Here is a 27965-nt window from a genome sequence, read left to right on the forward strand (position 1 = left end):
GGTTATAAACGCCGAATATCAGTTCCATTTATGAAATTATAACAACATAATTAAGAACAATATGTATGCCAGTTTTTTCATTTATTCAGCAGTAGAATGAAGTCGAAGAACAAATATGTATGCCAGTTCCATTTATGAAATTATAATGTTATTACGATATCAGCAGGGTCTGGTATTTGAATCGACACCGTGCCAGAGGGCCATCCCAAGTTGTATTTATTGGTAGTATATAAAGATTAACCCTGAAATCCAGTTTAATTAACATTGTATTAATACTTCATAGCTGCAGGCACTACAATCTGGGTTGTCCAGAAGACACAATGTAGAAATGACTCATGGATATTCAGACGAGGCCATGTTGCTCATTCTCATTGGTTAGCTAATTTCTTGTCTCATCTGCAACTTAAAGAATCATGATTGAGTTATTTTCTTCACAATAATTAGGATGATACGAGGTTCCACATTGCACTATTGTTTCCACAAGCTCTCCCACATTTTCATGGAATACAAGCTGGTATCCACAATTCCGCACCACCAAGTCCTGGCTTTTACCAGAATATGTGATTTTCATTGTGCAGTCATTCATCAGCTCATTTAAAATTGACCGACGTGATATATAAGTTATCGAGATGAAACTAGTCCGCTTCAACTGAATAAGTTCTGACGTTCTTTCATGATTGCGTCTGGTCGTGCTCAAACCTGTGCTGGCTTGCACATGACATTCCACGACATAACAATAAGGCAGGAGAGATGGATCCCTGTGTATTGTGAAAGCAGCACAAATTGCAATTCCTTTTAAATCTCTCATAGATCCCAAACTGGAATTTAGAGGGATGGTTACTGAGGAACCATTGACACTGCAGAACCACTCTGGAAGTTTGTATTGTGGATAAGATTGGCTATGCATTACGTACCGATGAGAATATTCCTGTCAAAAAATAATGATATTTAATTAGTCTAGCTATTGTGTATGAAGTGTGTCGGATGAGAGAGGATTGAGAGAGAGACCTGAAGGATTTCCTTCAAAGCAGATGCAGTGTGCGGATTCAAGGGGATGCCTACTATGCAGTAGGTTTTCTCTCCTAATTGTTGACCCTATATAAAGGAAATTTGACGTTCAACAGAAATGCATAAAAGAAAGAGAAAGAAAGGTGCAAAGTCTGTAGATCATTTGATATTGAATGAAAATAGATAAGAGAAATACCTCATAGAAATCTAAAGGCAGTGACTCCATGCGTTCTTCTAGAGAGATAGTAGAGTCAATTGTGCAGCCTTGATCCTCTGTCGACATGAGCAAATGACTTCTGGACCAATCTGAATCTCCTGAAGTCGATTCCCCTCCTTGTTCCTTCATGGTCAACTTAGTTTCTTGAACTGAATACGCTTTCCTGAACTGCCTACTTCTTCTTACACCAATGAAAATGCTTTTTATTGCTTGGATAAACCCTAAAACATCTTGCTCGTGCTTCAGTAGACGAGTACCACTCATTTTCACTTGTACAGCTGTGCTATCAGTTCTAGTGAAAACCTCAATGCTACTGCACTCCTCGAAGCCATTCAAACGTTGAGAAAACCACGCATGTGTTACGTATAGCCAATATCCATTTGGCCCAGTGAATGGAATGTCTTTGACATTTAGCTCGTGACGTAAAGTTTCTTTTTGACGAGGACCTTCTTTGGTATTGAAGTAACAATCAAACTCGTGCATAACTTTCAAATCACATCCAGTATCAAAGTCATCGTGCATTAGAAAACAAACATACAGAGCATATCCTATCCACGGCCTGCTTTTATTATATAACTCTGTAGGCAGCTGGATGGTTACAAAAGATCTGTAGCTTTTATTAGTAAACCACTCTGGAATAATGATAACTCCAGCTGAAACACCATATGCTGTTTTCAACGGTGGACTTGAAACCTGCATAGAAAAAAAAATTGTCAAATATTCATAAGTTGACATTAATATCATGATATGAAGAGGGCCTAGAGAGAGCTAGAGACCTCATTGATCTCATGATATCTTTGAAGCACTGCTATGAACTCCAACTCTGGCATAATAACCAAACATTCTGGGGATATGGAGCGCTTAATAATAGCAAGTTGTCCATCCTCTCCTGAAGGCCATACTTCATACTGATCAGAATCACTTCTCAGTGAGGTACAACCATCCGTCCAAATGTATTCCACAGTTATTGGAAGTTTTGGCAGTGACTGCAATTTGCTACAATCTCTCAAGCACAGATCCCAAAGGTTAGAAAGTCGGCAGATGCTCTCGGGGAGAATTCTAAAATTGTTTCCCCTTAGATATAGATACTTCAAAGAGCATAAGCAGTCCAAATCATTTGGGATTGCTCCATCAAATAAATTGCAGTAACTTAAATCTAGTTCGGTCAAAAAGCATAAACCTAAAAGTGAAAAAGGTGACGGCAAGCCCATTGCAGGGCATAGAGCTGGAAACCAGCCGAAGACCAATGACGTAGACAACATGCCTCTGCACCCAGAACAGGATAACACTTTGAGGTTCTTGAGATACACAATGGATGATGGCATCTGTCGTATGGCAGTTCCACTCACATCAAGCTCTTCCAGACTTTCCACACCCCCTAAGGTCACTGGAATTTCATCAAGATTGGAGCAGCCTGATAGATTGATTGTTTTAAGGGATGTCAAATGGTAAATGACACTCGGAAGTCTAAGAAGATTTTTGCAATCACTTAAATTCAACAACATAAGACCAGTCAGGAACTCGATGGACGAAGGTAGTTCTTGTATAGCTGTCCCATCTAAACAAATCTTTGACAAGCATTTCATATCTCCCATAATCTCTGGAAATCTCTTGAGCTTGGCGCAACCGGAAAGAATAAAAGTTTCAAGAGATTCCATGCTGATCTTGCAAGTAATGCTCTCAAGACTTTTACAATTCCTCATGTTTATTAAGACAAGTTTCTTGAGATTTCTAATGGATGGATGAACACTAGATAATTTAGTGCAACCTTCAAGAATCAGCCTTTCAAGATTTGGGACTCCGGTAAAGTCTGGGGTTTCTGTCAAACTTTCAGAATCAGTGAGTTCAATAGATTTCAACTTCTCTAATGCCTGTAATAGAAAAGGTAAATTTTAATCAGTAAAATTTTAATCTTCCTAGTTTACTTAGTATTATGCATGAGAAAATTGTTACCTTGAATCCCTTCCATAATTGTTTTATATTGCTGCAACACATGGTCAGTTCAACAAGTTTGCTTGAAGGGAAATTTGATGGAAATAACTTCAGAGGATATCGTTCCCATTGGACAACTCGCAACTCAGTAGGAAGATACTTGAGGCCTTCAGGAAGTACCACATCACAATATATTCCAAGCAATCTTAGGTTTTTCATCATCAAGAAGGTTTCACAGTTCAATTGTACCTTTCTTTGTTGAGGTGACTTTAGGACTAACCCTTCAACTGCTTTGGTTCCCTGCTTAATTAGAATAATAAGCATAAAAAAATATTGAATAATCTTATTGTAGAAAGAATGGAAGTATAGAACAATTAACGTCTTTTAAATATGAGGATGTAATTGCAAACCCTTTTTTTTTTTGGCACATTTTCCTTATAATGAGACTCATGCAAAAGGGTAGGGCTACACACGGATTGGGTTGGATCGGTTTTGACTCCAAACCATCTCTATGCCAAAGTGAGCGGTTTTGGCATTTTGGAAAACCGGTCATCAAAAAAAAAAAGGTCAATCCGACCCAATCCAATCCAATTAAAGATGGTTTGGTTTGGTTGGTTAGGCAGTTTTCACCTATATAATATTAGCATGCTATTTATGAAAAAATTCATAGTAAAAATTCAGTCTCAAGAATTGAAATTGTGTTAAATTATCTAAATTTAAAATTCAATAATTAAAATCCAAAACATATAGTCCAAAACTAAAACCTAAATTAGATTCAAAGTGATTCAAACATACCGGTCGGTTCGGGTTCCGCGGTTTAAGTACAAGAGAAACCAAACCAATCCAGTTCATAAATGGTTTGGTTCGGTATTGAACCGATTTTCAATTTTTAAAGTTAAAGAACCTTAACCAAACTATATTTATCGGTCGGTTTTGGCCGGTTTGGCCCATGTTTTGCACACCCCTACAAAAGGGAAAGGAAGAGAGTGTGATTTGTGAAAAAGCAGGTGCCAGCCAAATTCAGCCCCTTTTAAATATTTATTGCAAGATAATGCATTATTGAGCATACGTATTATTGATATGTTCGCTTAAGGTTGTGTTCTTATTAAACTGTAAACTTAAATATAAAAAAGAAAAAAAATATTTAGATAAATTACCTTATATATTATACTCCAGTACATCAAGCACATCATCACAATGCCACAATCTGCTGCGCTTTCCGAGCTCTCTTGTATTTTCCTGACGAACAATTTCTCGACCCATTTCCTGGACTAAATCATGCATCCACAAGATTTTCCCTACTACGGTAATTAGAGATTTATCAATGAGAACTCTTAGACCAATGACAGGGTCAAAACCAAAACTTTCTAATATCTTTTCCACATATTCTCTGTCATTTCCTCTGAAGAAACATGCAATGTCTAAAAATATTTGCTTTTCCTTCTCATGCAAACCATCAAAGCCTATTAGAAGTACAGACATAATTTTTCCTTCAGGGCTTTGTTTTAGTCTACTAAAGGCACTTTTCCATTCAATTATGCTTTTACCATACAAGAAAGGACCCAAAACTTCAAGTGCTAGAGGAAGGCCCTTGGCATAATTAACAAAATCCAGGGACAATTCCATGTAATCTCTCTGAGGATAATCACTCTTGAAGGCTTTCCAACTAAAAAGCCGAAGGGCTTCCTCATTTCTCAATTCCTTAACCTTATACCTTCTATCCACTCCATGAGCATTCAATAAATGTTCATTTCTTGTTGTTACAATGATCCTACTCCCTTGACCAAACCAGTCATCGCTTCCTGCTAATACTTGCAATTGTTCTAAACTATCAACATCATCAAGAATGATAAGGACCTTTTTATGGCGTAATCTGTGCTTGATCCCACTAATTCCCTCATGGACATCCCACCTTTGTGTAAAACTTTTGATCCGAACATCATGAAGGAGTTTTTCTTGTAAAGCAACAATACCATCTCTTTCTGAAACCTCTCTTACATTGTGAAGAAAGCTTCTAGATGGAAATTGATTGGCGATTTTGTCATAAAAAGCTTGTGCAAGAGTTGTTTTTCCTATGCCACCCATTCCTGATATACCTATGAATCCCACATCATTCTCCTTTCTTATACCAGAACATAACTTCATTATTTCCTCTACACGGCAATCAATTCCAACAAGGTCTTTGGAAACAATTGAGAGTTCCCCAACCAAATCACATCCTAACTTTTCAATAATCTTTTGAATAAATTCTGACTCATGCCTGAAAAAGAAGCGCAGTAACTTTGGCCAATGAGAAGCTATAATTAATCAGTTATCCAACTTTAACAAAGGATCACTGGGGTCGAAAAGAGAGCAATTGAAGCCAAAATGCTTGATGCTAGGTGCACCACATTAGTGTGTATAGTTCATAGTTTTAGAGCATTTAATAAGTACTATGTGAGAATCTAACTAGGTTCTTCACTTTTCTAAGCGTTTGACTTGGTTTATAGAATTATAGGCATGATATCTATGTGTTTGCAGTTGGGTAAGTTTAGTTTTATATGCATAGGTAGATGAAACCTTTTTTTGGATCATTATCCTACCAGGTTGATTCCAGAATTTAAGTAGTCAAAGTTCCAAATTCAATTTCTAATCAGGAAGACAAGATAGATGTCTAAAGGAAAATGATTTGTGGCCTCAATCTTAGGTGTCATGCCGGCCATGTCATCTACACACATCACTTATTTGTTAAATCATGCCATGTAATTCTTGAGAAAAAGACTATCTTATCATTCCAAAATCTAATGGCTCTAAAAACCAAAAAAAAAAAAAAAAATGGCTTTTCTCTCTTTTTGTTTCTTTTCATTACATTCATGCTTAGATTTAAACAACAATTTTTTTCTTCAACCAAGAGTAGAAAAAATTTCATGTGATTCAGTCAATAGATTTGCACATACAATCGATTAATAGATTTGCATAACACATGTATATGTATTCAACCTCTGTTGGGTTCCTGCAAATTTTGAAAATATAATGTGAAAAATACATATTGATATGATTGTATATATTCTTTTGTTCATTGTTTTCTCTTTATGTAGCTAGGGTTTAAATGTTAGATCTGAATTTATTATTTTTTGTTTGTTTTTCCCTTATATTTGGATTGTAGATGTTAATTAATGGCTGCTAATGTGGAATTTTTTTTCTTACCTCTTAATTTAGACATAAGTATTTCTCAAATTCAATTTATTAATGCTATTTTTTTTTGGATGAAATTAATCAATATTTGGAAAGAAGAGTTAACGTCTATTTCTTGACACATAATTCAATATATTAATGCCATTTGGAAAGAAAAATTGATGGAAAGAATTTAATTAAATGAAGAAAAATATTTGTTACACCCCACACCTGATATACCTTTTTACTGAGTTACATGAAATTCTTATTGGTTACCGTTCACGATTTTAATTTTAACGTTTGGGGGGGGTGGTTAAAAATTGACTTTTTATGAGTTAATAATTTGAGAAAATTTCCTTCATGAAAGTTGTAGAGGACGTTAAACCGAGCGCGGGCATATGTGGTACGTAAAAATTGGAGTTCGTATGCAAAAGTTATGAGTGAATTACGAAAATTACTGTTCATGGTAAAAATTTAATATATATGGAAAGTTACCCGGGTAGGTTTCCGAAACCGGAAACCCACCCCTTTTTCTCTCTCCTCTCCCCCGACTCTTCTCCCTTCCCTTCGGGTTTTCTCTTCCTCCCTTCGATTCCACACTTTCCGGCCACCAACCGGCGTGCAGCCGGCCACCACAGGAGCGCCTCTTCCCTCTCTAGACCCTAGTGACCTGGGATTTTGGAGATTTGGCCGAGAAATTCCAGATCGAAGCAAAGTTCGCTCCGGCTGCAGTTTGGGATTTCGCCGATTTCCGGCCATTCCGGCCACTTCCGGCCACCATATTGACATCGAAGGTTTGGTTTTTTATGGTGATCATTTCCCCTAAGGTAGTTCGTTCCAATTTGCATTGTAGAGGTTGAATTGATGATTTTTCATTTCTAGGGTTCTTGAAGCTTCGGGGCTTTCCTTTACCGGCTTGATTCGACCACTTCGAGGTAAAATTGGTTGATGTTGTAGTTGGGAAGTTGATTGGGCTTGTTGTGTAGATGATATTGCCGGAATTTGGTGGTCATCGGAGGTAGTGGTCGCCGGCGCGTGGACCCCACGTGCCGCCACTGTAGGTGGCGCGTGGTGGCGCGTAGAGCTGTGTTTTAATTATAGTTTTAGTTCCATAAATCCTATATTGATTGTAGAATTTGATACATGAAGTTTGGTGGAAATCGGAGGAATTACGAATTGAGTATAAATGGTTTATTATTGATTTACGTGAATTCGATCGCCGAATTTCTTTCGAATTCACTTTAGATCTTACATCAATGAATGATTAATGTTGGAGTATTAAGGATGGATATTGTGGAGAGTTGAGGAGTTGGATTTTTGGAAGGGGGATGTTTTGAATTTCCATTTCTAAGTATCGTAAAGTTAATTTCCGTCCTGTGAAATATATATATATTTATGAATGCTATTCGTACAGGACGAGAGGAGTCTCCATACGAGGAAAATCATGAGCGACGTTAGGATTGACCGCATACTGTGAGTGGACTTTTATTTTTAAGAATGATGCATGCATTTATTTTCATGAAATAATAATTTATTTATCATTTTTTTATCGAGCATAATATTTTGTCTTGGATTATAATTTTGAGATTGTTTTTCCATATAAATTTCGGATACGAATTTATTATGCTCGGAGTTTGATTTACTTGTTTTCGGGAATACGATTAAATTTTTGAAGATTAATTATGAGTTATTCTCAATTATGATTTAAGAAATGGATTTGTGATATATTTTGTGGATACTAAGCTTTTGGTGTTTATATCCGATATATGATCATTATTTGAATTTATGATTCATGCGATTTTCGACGAATTATCTTCCGAAGTATTTCCGGAATTTAAAAGTATAATTTTATTCGTCGATTTTAAGATTTTTTTTCTGGAATAGCATTGGAATTGAGATTTCTCGAGGGAATTATTATATATTATTCATTGCTTCTTCAATTATGTTTTAGAGAATATTTTTGGCGTGTGGGACACGCCGTCGTTTCGTTATTATTTTCTCACTTATATATTTTAAGTTTTGGCGTGCGGGGTCACGTCGTTGGATTACATTTTATCTCGTGAGAAATATGGGGAAGCCTTATGGATTTACTGGTTTTTGAATGTTTTTCCTCACCATACTCAGGTCATTCGATTAGGTCTCCTCCTCACTTACTTTGTGTTTGTGAGTGGCAGTTGAGGTAGCTTATTCTCCTCCTCACGTGGGTGGCAGTCGAGGTTATTAGTTCTCCTCCTCGCACAATCTATGTGTGAGTGGCAGTCGAGGGTAGGTAGAGCCTGAGAGGCTCCATTCCCGTATGGTGAACTCTCTTCCCCGTATCCTTTTATTGTTGTTCTTGACTAGCGGGGCTAGTCCGATTTCCGTTTAACCAGCGGGGCTGGTCCTATTTCTCGAGCATCGGAATTTATATTCTTCTTCGTGGTTATTTGTGACTAGCCCCATTTCTTGAGAGGAGCTTCTCGTGGCTTGTTTTCATAATTATTGCATGCATCGAAAGTTTTTAATGAAATATTTGTGGGAAAGTATAAAAATCCATTTTGTTTAAAAATTGTTTATTTTTGTCCACTCACGCTAACGTTTTTATATACTTTTCCCCTGGGCCCTTCGGTTTCAAATGCCCAGTTTTCAGTGTTGCTGCTCGGCGTTCAGGAGTGAGCCATAGTGACCGCATCCGCTTCCGTCATCATATTTTGTAGGTTATTTATTTAGCCTACGGTACTCTATGTTAAACTTTATTCCTAGAATGCTCTGATTACTAAGGGATATGTGACCCAAACTTGTATGAATTATATTTGAGGTCTATGACCTAACTTTGGTGATTGTAGTAACTTGTACCCCTTTTTGGATAATATGTTTGACGTTGTTAGCTTGTGATGGGATTTGTTGAATTTGGGAGCAAGGCGGCTCCAGGAGTTGTGGTTGGACTATTAGAAGTGAATTTTGTTTTCCGCAGGGTTTTGGGTTATCCATTTTTAAGGGAGGTTATGCCGAAATTTTTGGTAAATCTCCTTTAAAGGTGGGTCCCGCAGGGCAACTTCGGATTCCAGGGTGGAATTCGGGGTGGGCCTTGTCAATATTAGTCAAAGAATCTATAGACATATCTCTTAAATTAATACATAAATTGCTGATATTTTTTTCATTACCTAATTAAATTCATAAATGTAATTGATTCACCCCCCAATATCTAAAATGAAATGTAAAAGGGCCGGGTAAAGTTGGTGTTGCAATAGTATGATGTGGTAAAATGTATTATGTGGAATTGAAAATAAAATTTGTATTTACTTACATGCATGGCATGACACCTAGGATTTGAGACCACAAATTTTAGGCCTTATTAAGGCCCCATATCATTGCCCTATGTCTAAACTACATGCATACTTCTGTAAAAGTAAATTTATGAAAGCAAAAAAAAACAAAAAAAAAAACAAAAAAATTGCTAGGCTTTCTCACAAGGTTAATTTTACGTACCCATCTTGGAGATGAAATCCGGAAAGATTGGCCACTTCAGTCACAGCAGCTCTCCACCTTTGCACTTTTTCTAAGTTATCCTTGAAGCGCTCTTCATGTGCATCAAAGGCTTCTGCAAAGCTTCCCGTTTGTTTCCGTACATTTGATGGATCTACATTATAGAAAATGGGAAGCACCGTCTGTCCCATCTCTTTCATGCACTCAACAATCTCAGCGAGTTCATCCAAGCACCACCTAGAAGAAGCATAGTTTCTGGAGAAAATAACAAGCGCAAACCTTGATTCTTGTATTGCTCGCACGAGTTCTGATGAAATTGGTTTCCCTCTCTCAAGTTCATCATCCCTAAAGGTGGATATTCCTTCTCGTTTCAAAGCAAAATATAGATGATCTGTAAAGCTTTTACGGGTGTCCTCACCTCTGAAGCTGAGGAAGACATCATAGGTCCAAGGTGGGTATGAAGAAGAGGAAGAAGGAAAAACTGAGGAGGAGGTTCTTTTGGTTGCCATGAAAGCCTTTGGAAACCTGCAGCTAAAGGAAAGGTTTCCAGAAGAAGCAATCAACTTCATACATTTCACTTCTTAAAGCGAAAAAATAAAAATAAAGTTTTCATGCTCGAAGAAATAAAAAATCTATGTGAACTCTGTTTTCTCTTTTTCTTTTGTTACAAGAAGCAAAGATTACGCATATGTATTATCTTCCTGAAGAGCAGAAGAAGGCCATAGTTGACTTCAAACTAGACCAAGGAAGCGTGGTGTCTCCTCTGTGGAGTCTGTGGGTCAGAAAAGAACAACAAATTAGGATTTAGTAAGCAAGATGTCCAATAGGAAGCCAAGCAGCTTTCAAAATTCAATTCTTTATCAAAAGAAAATATACAAACTAGGATTTAGAATCAAACAGGTACTGCATACCTTTCCTCAAGCAAGCCATTGTTGAAGAACCTTCTTCAAGCCAGAGTGAACAAGAAGTTCAATAGGATATGAAACAGAGAAGTAAGTGAATCAAATCCTGCGATTACTTAAATTCACAGAGAATAAAGGATGAAGATTGATCGTGTAGGTTGCCAAGAGATAAACATTGACTAGGGGAGGTGAGTTAGGAACGCGCGTCACGCGCCTAGGTAAACAGGAAAAACCGAGGCAGTGTGTTCCTCTCCCGGCCGAACACGGCAGGCGATCCCGCCGCTGCGTTCCGGTCCGGGAGAGGATTGATGGTTCAGAGGAGGAGTAGGCTTTCAGGGCAGCGGTGTGGTCCAGGGAGGGTGGTGGTTTCTCCGGGGTCGGGCAGCACAGATCGCTCTCGATCTGTCCTTCTCGGTTCCGGGGCGGAGGCTGCGTTGCAGCAGCGACGTTCTTCGGTGTTCCGGTGGTGGTTTCTGGTGGCATCGATCCTACATGGTTTGGGGCTGTGGCGATTCAGATCGGATCTGTCTCCGATTTGGTCTGGGTTCGTCTGGTGGTTGGTTGTCTGGTGTAGGGGCTGGCTATGGCGCGACAGGGCGGTGCTGCGACGGATGGCTTCGGCGCGGTGGCTTGTTGCTGTGTGGCGGCGTTTTGATGGCGATGGGACTTGCCGGAGGCGGGTGTGGCTGGTTGCAGCGCGTGGCTTTTGCGGGGGAGAATGGGTTTTGGACCGGGCCAATGTTCTTGGGCCTTGTTGGAGTTTTTTGGTTGTTTTCAATTTGGTTTGCTGTTGTGTGTTTACTGTTGTTTCATGGTTGCAAATAAGTCCCCCCTCTGTTGAGCGGGGGTTTGGGTGTTTCCGTGCTGAGTCGATGCCATTGTTATGGTGTCTTGGCCGGTTCGGTCTTGTTTTGTTTGGTGTGTTATTTCATTCTCAGGATCGCAATTTATATCTTGGTGGTCAAAGTAATGGGGAGAAGCTCCCGCACATGGTCTGGCGGTATTGGGTCATGGTGCTTGAGAGAGGGGCTGTCTTCTTGAGGTTGGCTGCGGGGATGTGCGTTGTCTCTTGGGGGAGTATGGAGGTTGTGCCATTGACATGGTGTTTTTTCCGGGGACTATTTGGTTTACTATCGATGTTCTCTTGCTGTCAACGTGATTGTCACTTGTTCATGCACGTGGTCTGGTTGGTTTGGGACACGGTGCGGTTGGTGGATAGGTGGCTGTTTGTTATGTTGGATGCAGGGTCTTATCGTGACTCTCGGAAGTGGTCTCATATTGTAGCCCGAGGTGAGGGCGTTTGGTGGTTAGAGTTTGGGTCCTTTGACCTGATGGTCTCTGTAACCGCGGTTCTTGGGGTTTTTCTGGGGTTGTGCGCGACTCATCTCTCATTCGACCTGTGGATGAGGATGGTGTTGCGGCTTTTCACACCCGTACTTTGTAGTCTGTTTGTTTGGTGTTGAATAAAGGACTATGTTTTCTTCTCAAAAAAAAAAGGATGAAGATTGATCGGAACAATACAAAAGCTGATGATTACTTTAATAGACGGGAGACGAAGAGAAGTTGGATGGTTTTTTGGAGGGAGGAGAAAGTGTAACGTGCTTACCTATAATGAAAGCCAAAACACTTAACACGCAACATGTTGACTATTCTTTTCTTTTTCAATTCCGCCAAAATGGGCAAAGTGGGAATATTCTACCTATTTGTCAATATCAGAAAATAGGGAAACCATTATGGGGAAAACCTTTATTTCATATTCCCTCTCTGATAACAAGCGCAAACCTTTATTTCTTATAAAGCTTTGAACGACGATGTATTTACAAAAATATGTCTCGTTTCTTTGTTGCACGAGGCTTTTAACAACGAATAGTTTGTCAATAAACATTATGGGGCTCATTGGCTTAGGGGCCATAGGCCTAGGGCTAGCCCTGCGTTTTTGCCTTAAATCTTGATGTTTTTGGTTCTATTGTAGTGGAGATAATCACAATCATTAAGGCAATTAGCTTCTTAGGTTTGCAATCAAAAACATATTTGGTTAGAGGTTGATTCATTTCTAGTGTTTGATTATATTTGCAGTTTTCTTATTCCTTAGCAGTTTTTGGTTTGATTAAATATCAGATTCCTCAATGACTTTTAGAACTTCCATACTTTTAGGGAAGAGTTGCATTTGGCAAATTATGATACATCTTCTTTTAATTTGGTGTGGTGGGATGCACGTCTTTCTTTTTATTTATCGGTTTGATTAAATATCAGATTCCTCAATGACTTTTAGAACTTCCATACTTTTAGGGAAGAGTTGACTTTGGCAAATTATGATTCATCTTCTTTTAATTTGGTGTGGTGGGATGCACGTCTTTCTTTTTATTTATCGCACTGTAATTACATATTATAGGTGTTCCACAATTTTTTTTTTTTGACTTTGTCAAGGGGAACCCAAAGGCTTCCTAGACCCAAGCTAAACCCCTTCGGCGCATGTGAAATGCTCCAACTGTGCATTGCAGCATAGTGCCTGACCACTTTGACAGCTTCGGGGTTCAAACCTAGGTTGGGGAGCACACCCAACTAGGCAAGAACCATTTGGTTGGTCTTCCACAATTTTGTTTTTGTTAATCCATTTTTCGGAAATATTGGTTTCGGTCCTCTTACTATTGCTTTTCTAATAAATTGGAGGGATATAGAGGTTTGATATTCCTCTCTTATCTTCAATCACTCAAAAAAATATATATATATATGAACAACAAAGACAACACCTTATCCATGTAATGGGATGAGAATTTTTGGTCGAACAACCCTTCTGGTAGGGTGGTCGAACAACCCTTAAGGCCATGTTTGTTTCCCGGAAAGTGGGCATTGGGAAAGGAAACACTTTCCTTTCCTGCGTTTGGGACAGCCAAGGAAGGGAAACACTTTCCCAAAGGAAAGGAAAAAGTGAGGGAAATTGGTTCCCTCCCCCCCCCCCCCCCCCCCCTCCGGAAACACTTTCCCAAAGGAAAGGAAATTGATTTCTTTCCTTTCCACCAACCAAACATGGCCTAAGACTTGAAGAATTATCCTTTTAGCAATTTTCTTATATTTCAACTCCTAGTCGAGATTATATATTTCATAACAAAACATGAACAATACAGTTCAAGTCGGAGTTCGGATTGCTCTGGTGAAACCATAACAAATTTGATACTGGTTTAAGAAATCCAAAGAAACAACAAGTGTACAATTTCTTCCATGTAAAATGGGGTAGACAAACTTCTCTGGATTAAAAAAAGAGGCTTCATTTGTTAATCATCGGTCTCAAATTTCACCATCCCACAATTCATCTAGGCTTTTATAAGGACTACAGCTCTCATGGATTGCAAAATCACCACGGAGGAGCCTTTGCTGCATTAATAGCAAGATATGTCAGTAGACAAGTTTTATGTATGATTGAAATCATGTACACCACCGCTGTTGATGAATGTTACATGTATATTCAGGCGTATTACCTGGTGAATGTCTGAGAATTTTGAGAAGAGCTCTGAAGGAATGCACCAGTCAAATAAACTTTGATTTTCCTTGATCCTTGATTCGTTTACGCTCTTTGGAAGGATACTGTGTCCACTCTGAATACCCCAACGAAGCGCTACTTGTGCCGGTGACTTGTGAAGTTTTTCGGCAACTTCAACCAATAGTGGTTCCTTCAATATTTCCCCCTTCACCCAAGACCCTGGAGAACCAAGAGGAGAATATGCCTGAAAGGAAGATATCGGAGACAGATGACTAATGGCCTAGTTCAACAGTTTGGTAATATAACATGTGTCAGAAAATCTTACCGATAAATGAATACCAGTTGATTTGCACAAGTTGTGGAGAGAATGTTGTTGCCAGACAGGATGACACTCAACTTGATCTACTGCAGGTGGAACTTTTGCATAACTAAGGAGGTCTTGCAGCTTCTTAGTCGAAAAGTTGCTCACACCAATTGCACGTGCCTGACCGGATGCGTACAGGCCTTCCATTGCATTCCATGTCTCTGGAAGGCACAATGGAGCCATGACTTCCGGAGTCAAACCCTGTGACCCAGGCTTTGTACGAAGTGGCCAGTGAATCTGTCGAAGGTTGTTCCACAAAATCATTCTACATTCTTCATTATCACAAAATCTTAAGTTCCAGTTTAAAGTTCTAGATGCTTACAAGGTATAGATCAATGTAGTCAAGCTGTAGGTCTTCTAAAGACTTGCTTAGTGCCTTAGCGACATCTTCTGGTGCATGGTCACTGCACCTGTAGATGTCACAAAGAGTTGAAAGAAGCGATATAAGCTTCCATTGGATACTGCTCAAGCTTAAAATTGGTTCTAAACTCATATCCAACTCTATCAGTTTCATTAAGAAGTTACGGAAAAACAAAATTAAGAACATTTATGTATGCTAGTTATTCAGCAGCAGAATGACAACATACCATAGCTTAGATGTTATAAAGATTTCACTGCGATGCACTACACCAGTAGAAAATAGTTCCTTCAGTGCAACCCCTATCTGCTCGGTATCAATACAACACGCATGCATGCACACACACATGAAGAACCAGCATAATGAGCATACAAGGGAAGAAAATGTAACAGGGTGTTATGAATTGATGAATTATTACCTCTTTTTCATTACCATAGACTGATGCACAGTCAATATGCCTGTAGCCATTCTGCATAACCAGGAAAAATTCTCCAGCATAAATTTTTCCCTAAAACAGAGCCTATACCTAACCATGTAAGCATACTTCAGGAACCTGTATCAAGAATGTACCTTCACTGCGGCAATGACAGCTTGACCGACCACACCTGGTTCAGCTTTCCATGTTCCAAGGCCAACAGATGGAATCTTAGCTCCAGTATTCAGATCAAAATGCAGAGTTTCAGAATCTGTATCGTTACTCATGTTTTATGTACTGAAAAGGTGAATAGAACCAAGATAAAGCATAAGATTAGCTTATTCGATTTCAAAAGTGACAGTAACGTAACCCAATCATAAAATTGAAAGAATTCTCAAACAATAGTTGATGAAGGGAGGAAGATGTCGTTTACCTATTTGGATCAATTGTTGGAAGACAATGCAGGATACGTATTGTTAAGAGGCAATTCACCAATGTATTATCTCTCAACTCGACTGCTTGTTTTCTTATCTCCAAAATTTTCTCGGAGTTTGATGATAAGGCATGAGCATGGTGAATGTTTTACTTGTTTAGACAGTCTTTTGCGGAAAAAAAGATGGATCTTTCACCACTCCTAAACCACAAAATAACAATAACAATAATTAAAAAGGAAAAAAAGAAACAAATGACAAAAAGTGAGGGGAAAAAACCAAAATTACAAGAAGAAATGCATGGTGTATAAGTTTGCGAACTGCATAAAGACATGTGGTGCGAACAGCAATGCCGACCGCTCATACAGTCATACTGATTATTACTGTCAAACTTGAACAGGGAGACATATATTCTATTACATTAGGCATGAAATTGCAAGATTATTGAACTATTTCAAGTCCTGCTTACAAGTACAGAAGGATAAAATTAGCCGAGCATTGATTGCATGAGATGCGGCCCATTCTTTCATATATCTTTCTATGGCCAACATATACAACATAACTCAATTGAATTCTAGCAGGCAACTGCCCAAGAATTCACCATACCTAAAAATTGATCGGTAGTTGCTCCTCCCGATGACGCCGGGAAACTTTCGAATCAAACTTATCAGGGAAAACTAATTATTATTTGAGTCTTAAAAGGGGGGAAACACCATCCATTAATAGAAACCATTTCCAAGTTATCAATATGTCCCCTGTTTTTTAAAGCGTACAAGGGACTCACATGATCAAAACTGTCTCGACACTGGTTCATTGATTGCAATCTACTATTCCTATCTTGTTCATCCTTCTGAACTGATTTGCAATCCTACTACCCTCTATCCAACACGTGAAAGCAACAATCACTGCTCAATAAAACCTTTTAGGTTCTTCAACCACATCAAGTACTCTCTGAAGTCTTTGTTCCTCATATATTCCTGCAAGAACTTAGTTGTGCTCGACTTGATCCCTCGAACCTCCAGATATTTCTGCAAGGCCTTCTGGAAGCTCTCATCCAAATCACTGGTGAAGAAAACAAAAAACAAATCGTATCAGACCATGAACAAACTGAATAAAAGCATGCATAAGAGAACAGAACAATCATCATTCCCACGACAAGCTTACCTAAAATTAGGCCCTTCATATGCAATCCGTTTCGATCCTTCAGAATCCTCTGGCTGCCTCATCGACAAGCTATCGACGCAAATCTCATCAGAAAAGGCAGTGAGCCCAAACTCCAGCTCCTGCCCATTTCCTTTCGAAATACTCACAACCATTGGAATCCCAGTGTCTTCATTCTCCTCCTCCTTCTCCTTCTCCTCCTCATCATCATTGTCCTCGGTGGAAGAAACATTAGGAATATCGACCGCCACTTTGATGATTTCTCCATCGAATTCTCTTCTGAGCATTATGGTCTGCTCTCCAGCATTGTCTACTATTTCAAAAGGAAACCCATCTGCAACCTCACCCACCTAGTACGTGTCACATTACACAAACCCATTACTCAATTAGGTAAAACTAGATTCACTGAAAAAGTGAAAGTCCAATTCAAAATGAAAAAAGATGGCAAATTTATGGCAAAGAAAAGCAGTACTTCAATTGGGGGAAAACAACTGCAAACTCATTACTCAATCACTAATTATTCAAAACTCAATTCATCGAAAACCCACTTAAGAATTAAAACAAAGATGACTAATTTATCGCAGAAATAAAATTTTGGGGAAATGAACACAAACTGAAATTAGGCACTGACCTGATAATTTTGTATGTCCTCTTCGGCGACCTTGATCTCAGACTCGAGAGCTCCGACCACCCTTTCGTCGGCGGCCGGTTTCGTGGCGGTGGCGGTAGCGGCGGAGAAATGCCGAAATGGAACAGAGCATTCTCGGGTGATCTCACTGCCGAACTCGGGGACCGTGGAGAATCGGCTGTGAAAGGTTGTTGTAGAACCAACGGTGCGGAGCGCGAAGGAGAATAAGGAGTAGGATGGCCTGCGAAGCATCGACGAGAACAAGGCCATTAGGGTTTTAGGAGTAGCTGCGTTTCAGACTTTGAGGCTTGAGCTTTGCTTGGGGTTTTACAGAGGTTTCAAGTCATTGTTATTGGACCTATGGCCGGTTATAAACAAGCCCAACAGAATTTAGAAGTTAAATTTTATATTTCTTCTTTTTCAGATACAGAAAGACGTCCCTCCTCTGGCCTCGAGAAGGCAGCGATGGCGGAGCTGCTCGTGCCGGATGGAACCAGGCCTCTATGGTGAGCCGTTCAGAAGCGGCTGGACTCGTCGATGAAGGCTTCGAAGTCGATCTCGATGGGCTTCCATGGTTTCAGGCGAGCTCACCGCGCATCGTTAAGATTCCGATCCCCTTCGCGTTCTCCTTGGTGATGACGTCGTCCGGCAACTGCAGCGCCTCCATCGCTGCCTAGTCGAGACCAGAGGAGGGACGTCTGCACTTTTTCTAGGCTGCGGACGTCCGCTTCTGAACGGCTTCTTATATATATAGACACACACACACACGGTAATATCTAATGATTTTCTTGATAGACCCACTTTTCGATCGTGTATCAACATCTCGACTGTTTAGGTTTTAGGTCTTACTGTATAGATCACTTATGCAAATTTTCAGTCAAATTGATTATTGTTAAAGTATCGAACTAGATTAAATCAATGAACAAACCGAATCTGTCAAACCTGAACTGTTCGTGTTTATAATTGTAAATCGCAGTTTTGAATGTCTTAATTATCAATATTTCACTTACCATATAACCGTGCGTGCTGTTCACGCGCCAAACATAATCGTGGTCCATCTCCACCAAGGTCTATAGAAGAATTTTCGGTTAAAGAATTAAAGATTACCCAAATCTAATGCAATGCAATAGTTTCAGAAAGGAATATTGATGTACTTCTGCTTGTGAGTAGGATAACCGATAACGTCATAAAACAACATTAAGAATTATATTTTCAGCAATGTTTAAATAAACTGAAGAAAAGTTTACAACTTTGTGATCAAATTGGTTTGGGAGGTTATGATGATCATAATCCCTAGCTCCATACCCATAAAAATCCAATTCAGTTGAAGAATATGTGCACTGGCTGACTTCCTAGATTTCGCCATCCCACAATTCCTCAACACTCCTGTAGGGACCAAAAGTGTCATGAACAAATGAAGTCCCTCTTACCAGTCTAGCCTGCATACATCAAAATCAATGTAGTAGTTAGGAGCAAAGACAAAACACAATTCCTCCTGATGAACCTAATCCCAAATCCCAAAAGAATTCCCTATTTAAAGATGCGAGGATAACTCCAAGTGAGGTCTAGAATGTCTTAGCAACAGTAATATAGTGGTGCGATGTGTTTATTGGTTTTGATCGAGGTGAAGCTTATCAGATGTTGGCAAAACTTTTGATGGTGGGGACTCGGGGAGGTTATAAGACTAATACCAGTAAATACTTGCCTGCTCAATTTGAGAAAGCTTGGTGAACAAGTCCTCTGGGATAGACCAGCCCAAGACATCGAAGTTCTGCTTGATCCTTGCTTCATTAGTACTCTTTGGAAGAACACTATGACCCGTCTGCAGACCCCATCGAAGAGAAACTTGTGCAGCAGTTTTCCCTAGTTTCTCTGCAACCATGTTCAGAACAGGATTCTCAAGGACGTCACTTTTGATCCATGTTGTGCCAGGAGAACCAAGCGGTGAATATCCCTGAAAGATAAATTCACAGTTATTTCAGCTAAATCAAAAGGCTGAGAAAAGTAAAAATTTGCCAATTAAACATAGGTAAACTAGTTGGATGAATAAAGATAGTGGACACAGAAATTGTACTTTAATACTTGCATACTCACAGATACATGAACTCCCTTGGATTTACAGAATAAATGTAGCTTGGCCTGCTGCCATGAAGGATGGCACTCCACTTGGTTAACAGCAGGAGGAACGCGTGCAACATCCAGCAAATCTGACAGCTTCTTTGTAGAGAAATTGCTCACACCAATAGCTCGAGCCTTACCCAAATCATAGAGAGATTCCATTGCTCTCCATGTGGCAGGGATATCTGGTTGTATAAGGTTTTCGGGACTAAAATCTACTGAGCCCTTCTTCAACCGTACTGGCCAATGCATCTTCATATTGTCAGAAGGAAATTAGTTCCAGCTAAAGAATGTCCACAAGATGGTATGACAAAATAAAAAATTCATGATGATGAAGTTGGTGCTAATTATCTGTAATTTGACCTGATATCTAGATAGGGCAACACAGCCAGACTGAAGGGGATCGGTTAACACATCAAAAAAATGGGAGAGAGATGGCTCTGACCTCAGCAAACTTTAACAGAAGAAATATGCAGATTTCAACTTGAACAAACCTACTAGAGACTCTACAGTATACTAAACCCCTGAAAACATTTTGATAATGCACACATTGTTCCACCATGCTGCAATATCTTGAGAATAAGCATTGAAAACATAATACGTACAAGGTACAAGTCAACATAGTCCAGCTGCAAGTCTCTCAAAGTCTTTTCCAATGCCACTGTTACATCTTCTGGGGCATGATCAGTACACCTGTGAATCGTATATTTCTTTTAGAAATTTAGAAACTACCTAATTGTAAAGGAACCTTTTTAGTTAAGCTGAAAACAGCTCACATCTCACGGCAGGACCATTATAGATCTTTAGCATAAACATTTATCAATGCTCATAAATCATAACAACAGTACTTGATTAAAAATAAAACAAACCAGAGTTTGGAAGTAATCCACAAATCCCCGCGCTTCACCACACCATCTTCAAACAACTTCTTCAGAACCAAACCAATCTACAATAAGTCCAAAACGACATCTTTATCACAACAAAATCCAAGCAGCAACTTAAACATCTCCACACACACAGAATAAGAATTGATTAGAAAAAGAAAAAAAAAAAACAAAACGAAAGGCAATCAATTAGATCCAAAAACGTACTCTTAAACGTAGTGATACAAATACACAGAAACACAAGAAAATAAAGCTATAACTTGGAAGCAATTCATCAAGAAAACAATTGCAATTACCTCCTTTTCATTTCCATAGCGTTGAGCACAATCAATGTGGCGATACCCTGCCTGTAATTAGTGGAATCACATGTGTGATCAGTTTAGTGTTGAATTAGCCAAATCAATCGAGATTAGTCAAAATTCAAATCGGAGAAAGAGGAAGACCTTGACGGCGGTGGCAACGGCGTCGCCGACGACACCAGGGCTGGATTGCCAGGTCCCTAATCCCAAAAACGGGATCTTGGCTCCGGTGTTCAACTCAAAGAACTGAATTTCATTCGCCATTTTCGAAGCGAGAGAGTGAGGCCAATTGGAGAAGGACCGCCCTTTATATATGGGCGAGAGCGGGAGAGTGCGTAACGTCTCTGACTAACTGTTTGACTGCCGTTAAACTCTCTAAAATTTTATAAAATAAAGGCGAAATTATTCTTTACGATACAAAACACCCGCAAATTAACCAGTCTAGATTCAGCCTGTGTAAAGGTGAAATCAAATGAGTATGAATGAAGTATTTTTTTTTTTTTTTTGATGACAAAATGGGTATGAAGTTCATTTGTTTAAACGCCAGACAAAATGTTGTTCTATGAATCTGCAAGGTGAGAATCTTATTTCAAGTTTCTTGCAAACCAAACTTCAACACAAATTTCGGTTCAAAATGAACCCAAAAAGGTTTGGCCCCAAAAGGGTCGAATGATATGAGCATTGGAAAGCATTCTGTATTAGATTAGTCCAATAAGCCAAGCAAAACGCTGAGCAATACTTGTTTTAGCTCAAGTTGCCATCAAGACAAGCAAAGCACTGAGCTTACAAGAATACAAGTACTGTAGCCCTTCACGGTCTCATACAAATCGACTCTCACTCTTAAAAATACGCTCCCAAGCTCAGCACTCATCTGGCATATCTAGATTTCACCATCCCAGAATTCATCCACACTTCTATAGGGTCCAAAAGTGTCATGTACAAAAATGGTCCCATCGAATAGCCTTTCCTGCAAATTTGGAAAATAATGTAGTATCAGTGACTGTCATCACCATCTTTGATCAATTACAGGATCTAATAGAACTTCAGAAGCTGTCATATTATATTATACTGGTCGGCTGTGTTGAATGGTTATGACATAACTGACCATTCTACGATATGGGTGAGGGTATGGATACCAGGAAAATAAGAACCAATCCCATTAACTACTTTACCTGCTCAATTTCAGAAAATTTGGCAAACAAGTCTTCTGGGATAGACCAGCCAAAGACATCAAGATTCTCCTTGATCCTTGCTTCATTACTACTCTTTGGAAGAACACTATGACCCATTTGCAGTCCCCATCGAAGAGCAATCTGTGCAGGAGTCTTGCCTAGCTTCTCTGCCACGCTGAGAAGAATCGGATTCTTAAGGACATCGCCTTTGATAAATGTTGTGCCAGGAGAACCCAGCGGTGAATATCCCTGAAAGAAGAATATATAGCTCCCTTTTTATGTTCTAGCTAACTAAAAATGCTACAACGATCAATATTTTGCTCAAGACAGAAGACAACAACATTCAGATTTGCATTGCATACTCACAGAAAGGTGAACCCCCTTGGATTTGCAGAAGGATCGTAGCTTGGCCTGCTGCCATGAAGGATGGCACTCCACTTGGTTAACAGCAGGAGGAACTCGTGCCACATCCAGCAAATCTGACAGCTTCTTTGTAGCGAAATTGCTCACACCAATAGCTCGAGCCTTGCACGAATCATAGAGAGTTTCCATTGCTCTCCATGTGGCAGGGATATCTGGTTGTATAAGGTTTTCAGGCCCAAAACCTACTGAATCCTTCTTCATCCGCACTGGCCCGTGGATCTTCAAATTTTCATTAGGCTCATTAGCTACAGGTGAATAATGGCCACAAAATGGAATAATAAATCATTGATGAAAGGCTAGTTATCACATATTTTATAGCCGACACAGCCAGACTAAAAGGTATCAATATCAAATATCTTATCTATGGTTTACAGATGGGGCAAACTTATCCAAAAAATGTAGATTGAAACCCTGAAGTAGGCATATTGCATAAATCTACATAGAATCCCAACTGAATGATCTGATAAATCACGCATATACTCCAGAACCGAAGTATAAGAGACATAACATGAGACTAAGAACATGTAGCGCATACCAGGTACAAGTCAACATAATCAAGCTGCAAGTCTCTCAAAGTCCTATCCAATGCATCCGGTACATCTTCTGGTGCATGATCAGTAGACCTGCGGATGACCATCTTGGATTTTAGTAAATGCAAATCGTAGAGGGCTAAAGTGTGTTGATTAAACTAGCATGACAATCATAACGAACGCTAGTTTGGAGGTAATCCACAACTCCTCGCGCTTCACCACACCGTCTTCAAACAGCTTCTTCAAAACTAAACCAATCTACAATAAATACAAACTATTTGTCACACACTACATCCTTGTAAGAACCTAAACATCTTCATAGATTGAGCCCAAGATATCTCCTTTAAATTCTGAACTAGAGTTGAATACATAAAGATTTGACCTTGCCCAAAATGATATGAACTACAATTACAGCAACTTAAGAAATGAACAAATACATGAAAACTAGTGTCAAAATGCTACTAAAAGCAAGTAAAATTACCTCCTTCTCATTGCCATAGACTGGAGCACAATCAATATGCCGATATCCTGCCTGCAATTAGTAGAATCACAAAAAACGAGTGAACTTTGATCTCGATCAGGTATAAAATTCAACAATCTCATTAAGTTTTCTTCAATTTCTGAGAAGATTGATTGAGTAAAAGGGGAAGAGGAAGACCTTGATGGCGGCGGCGACGGCGTCACCGACCAAGCCAGGGCTGGCCTGCCAGGTCCCTAAGCCAAAAGAAGGCATCTTAGCTCCGGTGTTCAACTCAAAGAAACCAATATCGTCCGCCATCTTCAGTTTTCAGAGTCAGAGCAACACTTTCTGGCCCTGCCTTGTTTAGAAGAGGAGGAGAGAGAAAGCATTACGTCACCGTTGACGACCGTTTGATAGGTACAATTAGTTTAGTCCTAATAGATATTGTAGATTAATATCATGACCGTCACCGTTGACGACCAATGATTCACTGTGTTGTATATCGTAGATATTGTAATATTAACGTCACCGTTGACGACCGTTAATATCAGATATTGTAGATTAATACACACACACACACACATTCATTGTAGATTCATATACACCATCATGGCCATTAATATTAGATACTGTAGATTAATGTTTCCAATTAATAAATGTATTATTTCTCAAAAAAAAAAAAAAATTAATAAATGTATTAACATAATACAATGTTTTAATAAATAAATTTCTAATTAATTATTCATCCCGTAATAACTTATTGGGTAACTATTTAAGATCGGAAAAGTAACTAATTTCTTTTTACATTTGACCCTGATTTAAAGCTTGGCTTATATATTTTTTTGTTATTAAAAAAAGATTGTCTATGAATATTAACGGACGAGATCTACTAGATCTGCTGTACACATGCATACATTTTCCTAATTAATTATCCCCTCGGGCCATCCTGCCTATATATAGTAGTGCTAGCTTTGTGATCCTCCATTCAACTATGATTGAAGTTTTGAAAAATGCACTTCAATAATTGATTCAGAACATCTTTTACTCAAAAGTATCTGCGAATACTTTAAAAATTAAAACAAATAAGGAATCACTCGATTTCTGTTTTTTGGATGACTCGCAATTCTATATAATTCTATATATGGATTTCTATCGATTAGATATCATGCAAACCCTTTCTATACTAATAAAATAGAACCTTACTTTATTTAATCTTAATCTAATCAAAGTTTTCTTTTTTCTATTTTAGAAGTTCGTTAAAATTGAAGAAGTTCTATTTGTTCAATAAATTTACCTATATTTTTGTTTGTCCCCTACTTAACATGATAAATCGAAAAAAGGTTATGATAAACCGAAAAAAAATGGAACCTACGAATAGGAATTTTTGATGAATAGGATCAAGAATCATGCATTCCACAAACTCAAAGTCAATAGTTCTCGTGTTGTCCTAGAAATGTCTAAGTCTTCCATCTTCCATCTTTTGACCCTTGTTCTTGTATTGTTAGGTAAGTAATCTAGTTATCCTTATGTCAATAGGTATTCTTCTCTTTGTTTATATTGACACCTCTCACATTGGTTGCTCGATCGACCGGCTTAGAGGTTGTTAGTCTAGCATCCTTTTGGAACAATACCATATATTGTATGACTATCAGATTTTGTTTTTCAGTTTATCTTGACACCTTATTATGGCTATCATTGATTACTCTTTATTTTGTCCGATTTTATCTGCTCACTTATATCTCAAACTTTTGTAGTTGTTTTCAAACATGGGATGCTGCCTCAAGTTTATGCACAGCAAAAAAGATGCCAAGAACAGTTGTATGCCAGTGGATGCAACATTAGAAGATTGCGGAAAGAAGTGTTGGAACAAACACCACGATGCAGGACATCAATGCATCGCTAATGTTCGCGGGACAGATTATGCTTGTTTTTGCTTTTACAATTGTGAAAGATCTGAATTAGTGTGCGTGGTTGATGGTTGAATAAGAGCATAAGGCTATAGAGTAGCAACTAATAGCAAATAATTTCCACCCTTCTATATTTGATGCAGTTATATTTAATGACAAATATGGTCCAAAACACTTTGAAGCCCGCAAATTAACCGGTGTAAATTCAACTTGTGTTTCGGTGGGAACCAAATGAGTATGATGTTCGTTTGTTTGAAGGCCAAAACAAAATGTTCTACGAATCTGCAAGGTGAGAATCTTATTTCAAGTTTCTTGCAAACCAAACTTAAACACAAATTTTGGTTCAAGATGAACCCAAAAAGGTTTGGCCCCAAAAGGGTCGAATAATATGAGCATTGGAAAGCATTCTGTATTCGGTTAGTCCAATAAGCCAAGCATAACGCTGAGCAATAGTTGTTTTAGCTCAAGTTGCCATCAAGACAAGCAAAGCACTGAGCTAACAAGAATACAAGTACCGTAGCCATTCACGGTCTCATACAAATCATAAAAATCGACTCTCACTCTTTAAAATATGCTCCCAAGCTCAGCACTCATCTGAGATATCTAGATTTCACCATCCCAGAGTTCCTCCACACTTCTATAGGGTCCAAAAGTGTCATGTACAAAAAAGGTCCCTTTGACTAGCCTTTCCTGCAAATTTGGAAAACAATGTAGTATCAGTGACTGTCATCACCATCTTGATCAATTATATTAACTTCAGAAGCTGTCATGTTAGATTATAATGTCCTTAATGGTTATAATATAACTGACATTCTACAATATGGGTGAGGGTATTGATACCAGGAAAATAAGAACCAATCCCATTAACTACTTTACCTGCTCAATTTCAGAAAATTTGGCAAACAAGTCTTCTGGGATAGACCAGCCAAAGACATCGAGATTCTCCTTGATCCTTGCTTCATTAGTACTCTTTGGAAGAACACTATGACCCATTTGCAGTCCCCATCGAAGAGCAACCTGTGCAGGAGTTTTGCCTAGCTTCTCTGCCACGCTGAGAAGAATCAGATTCTTAAGGACATCGCCTTTGATAAATGTTGTGCCAGGAGAACCCAGTGGTGAATATCCCTGAAAGAAGAATATATACGCTCCCTTTTCATTTTCTAGTTATCTAAAAAATGCCATGACGATTAATATTTTGCTCAAGACACAAGACAAGACCATTCAGCATTTGCATTGCATACTCACAGAAAGGTGAACCCCCTTGGATTTGCAGAATGATCGCAGCTTGGCCTGCTGCCACGAAGGATGGCACTCCACCTGGTTAACAGCAGGAGGAACTCGTGCCACATCCAGCAAATCTGACAGCTTCTTTGTAGCGAAATTGCTCACACCAATAGCTCGAGCCTTGCATGAATCATAGAGAGTTTCCATTGCTCTCCATGTGGCAGGGATATCTGGTTGTATAAGGTTTTCAGGCCCAAAACCTACTGAATCCTTCTTCTTCCGCACTGGCCAGTGGATCTTCAAATTTTCATTAGGCTCATTAGCTACAGGTTAATAATGGCCACAAAAGGGAATAATAAATCATTGATGAAAGGCTAGTTCTCTCATATTTTATAGCTGACACAGCCAGACTCAAAGGTATCAAATATCTTATTTATGGTTTACGGATAGGGCAAACTTATCTAAAAAATGTAGATTGAAACCATGAAAGTAGCATATTGCACATATATACATAGAATCCCAACTGAATGATCTGATAAATCATGCATATACTCCAGAACCGAAGTATAAGAGACATACCAGGTACAAGTCAACATAATCAAGCTGCAAGTCTCTCAATGTCCTATCCAATGCATCGGGTACATGTTCTGGTGCATGATCAGTAGACCTGCGGACGACCATCTTGGATTTTAGTAAATACAAATCGTAGAGGGCTTAAGTATGTTGATTAAACTAGCATGACAATCATAACGAACGCTAGTTTGGAGGTAATCCACAACTCCTCGCGCTTCACCACACCATCTTCAAACAGCTTCTTCAAAACTAAACCAATCTACAATAAATACAAACTATTCGTCACACACCACATCCTTGTAAGAACCTAAACATCTTCATAGATTGAGCCCAAGATATCTACTTTAAATTCTGGACTAGAGTTGAATACGTACATAAAGATTTGACCTTGCCCAAAATGATATGAACTAGTTACAAAAGCAACTGCAATTACCTCCTTCTCATTGCCATAGACTGGGGCACAATCAATATGCCGATATCCTGCCTGCAATTAGTAGAATCACAAAAACAGAGTGAACTTTGATCTCGATCAGGTATAAAATTCAACAATCTAATTGAAGTTATTTTCTTCAATTTCTGAGAAGATTGATCGAGTAAATGGGGGAGAGGAAGACCTTGATGGCGGCGGCGACGGCGTCACCGACCAAGCCGGGGCTGGACAGCCAGGTCCCTAAGCCCAAAGAAGGCATCTTGGCTCCGGTGCTCAACTCAAAGAAACGAATATCGTCCGCCATCTTCAGTTTTCAGAGTCAGAGCAACAGTTTCTGGCCCTGCCTTGTTTAGAAGAGGAGGAGAGAGAAAGCATAACGTCACCGTTGACGACCGTTTGATAGGTACGATTAGTTTAGTCCTAATTGTTTACT

The 27965-nt window shown here is 39.0% G+C and overlaps 6 protein-coding genes across 6 annotated transcripts; all 6 read right to left on the bottom strand.

Moving 5' to 3' along the window:
- Positions 1-199: 199 nt before the first annotated feature.
- On the bottom strand, positions 200-10421 carry LOC133722807 (TMV resistance protein N-like). Its single transcript, XM_062149673.1, has 7 exons — positions 9779-10421; positions 4322-5417; positions 3179-3499; positions 2002-3096; positions 1205-1918; positions 1009-1095; positions 200-928 (listed from the first exon to the last, which is right to left on the bottom strand). The coding sequence occupies exons 1-7, from the start codon at positions 10342-10344 to the stop codon at positions 404-406; spliced, it is 4404 nt and encodes a 1467-aa protein (XP_062005657.1). The 5' UTR covers positions 10345-10421; the 3' UTR covers positions 200-403.
- A 3451-nt stretch (positions 10422-13872) lies between these two features.
- LOC133723427 (NADPH-dependent aldo-keto reductase, chloroplastic-like) lies at positions 13873-15940 on the bottom strand. Its single transcript, XM_062150253.1, has 8 exons — positions 15726-15940; positions 15448-15589; positions 15296-15346; positions 15107-15183; positions 14842-14929; positions 14481-14756; positions 14154-14399; positions 13873-14049 (listed from the first exon to the last, which is right to left on the bottom strand). The coding sequence occupies exons 2-8, from the start codon at positions 15577-15579 to the stop codon at positions 13963-13965; spliced, it is 957 nt and encodes a 318-aa protein (XP_062006237.1). The 5' UTR covers positions 15580-15589; positions 15726-15940; the 3' UTR covers positions 13873-13962.
- Positions 15941-16199: 259 nt separating this feature from the next.
- On the bottom strand, positions 16200-18160 carry LOC133723428 (uncharacterized protein At2g39795, mitochondrial-like). Its single transcript, XM_062150254.1, has 3 exons — positions 17516-18160; positions 16888-17234; positions 16200-16785 (listed from the first exon to the last, which is right to left on the bottom strand). The coding sequence occupies exons 1-3, from the start codon at positions 17780-17782 to the stop codon at positions 16626-16628; spliced, it is 774 nt and encodes a 257-aa protein (XP_062006238.1). The 5' UTR covers positions 17783-18160; the 3' UTR covers positions 16200-16625.
- Positions 18161-18641: 481 nt separating this feature from the next.
- Positions 18642-21114, bottom strand: LOC133721494 (NADPH-dependent aldo-keto reductase, chloroplastic-like). Its single transcript, XM_062148120.1, has 7 exons — positions 20958-21114; positions 20811-20861; positions 20500-20576; positions 20236-20323; positions 19607-19882; positions 19218-19466; positions 18642-18951 (listed from the first exon to the last, which is right to left on the bottom strand). The coding sequence occupies exons 1-7, from the start codon at positions 21075-21077 to the stop codon at positions 18865-18867; spliced, it is 948 nt and encodes a 315-aa protein (XP_062004104.1). The 5' UTR covers positions 21078-21114; the 3' UTR covers positions 18642-18864.
- A 374-nt stretch (positions 21115-21488) lies between these two features.
- Positions 21489-23801, bottom strand: LOC133721493 (NADPH-dependent aldo-keto reductase, chloroplastic-like). Its single transcript, XM_062148119.1, has 7 exons — positions 23597-23801; positions 23420-23470; positions 23120-23196; positions 22944-23031; positions 22352-22627; positions 21986-22234; positions 21489-21780 (listed from the first exon to the last, which is right to left on the bottom strand). The coding sequence occupies exons 1-7, from the start codon at positions 23714-23716 to the stop codon at positions 21694-21696; spliced, it is 948 nt and encodes a 315-aa protein (XP_062004103.1). The 5' UTR covers positions 23717-23801; the 3' UTR covers positions 21489-21693.
- Positions 23802-25577: 1776 nt separating this feature from the next.
- Positions 25578-27909, bottom strand: LOC133722517 (NADPH-dependent aldo-keto reductase, chloroplastic-like). The gene is made up of 7 exons (XM_062149400.1): positions 27717-27909; positions 27536-27586; positions 27285-27361; positions 27109-27196; positions 26551-26826; positions 26182-26430; positions 25578-25995 (listed from the first exon to the last, which is right to left on the bottom strand). Exons 1-7 carry the CDS (start codon positions 27834-27836, stop codon positions 25909-25911), a joined length of 948 nt encoding a protein of 315 aa, XP_062005384.1. The 5' UTR covers positions 27837-27909; the 3' UTR covers positions 25578-25908.
- Between the last annotated feature and the right edge of the window lie 56 nt (positions 27910-27965).

This window comes from Rosa rugosa, chromosome 7 (assembly GCF_958449725.1).
Source record: "Rosa rugosa chromosome 7, drRosRugo1.1, whole genome shotgun sequence".
In the NCBI taxonomy this organism is placed as follows: Eukaryota; Viridiplantae; Streptophyta; class Magnoliopsida; order Rosales; family Rosaceae; genus Rosa; species Rosa rugosa.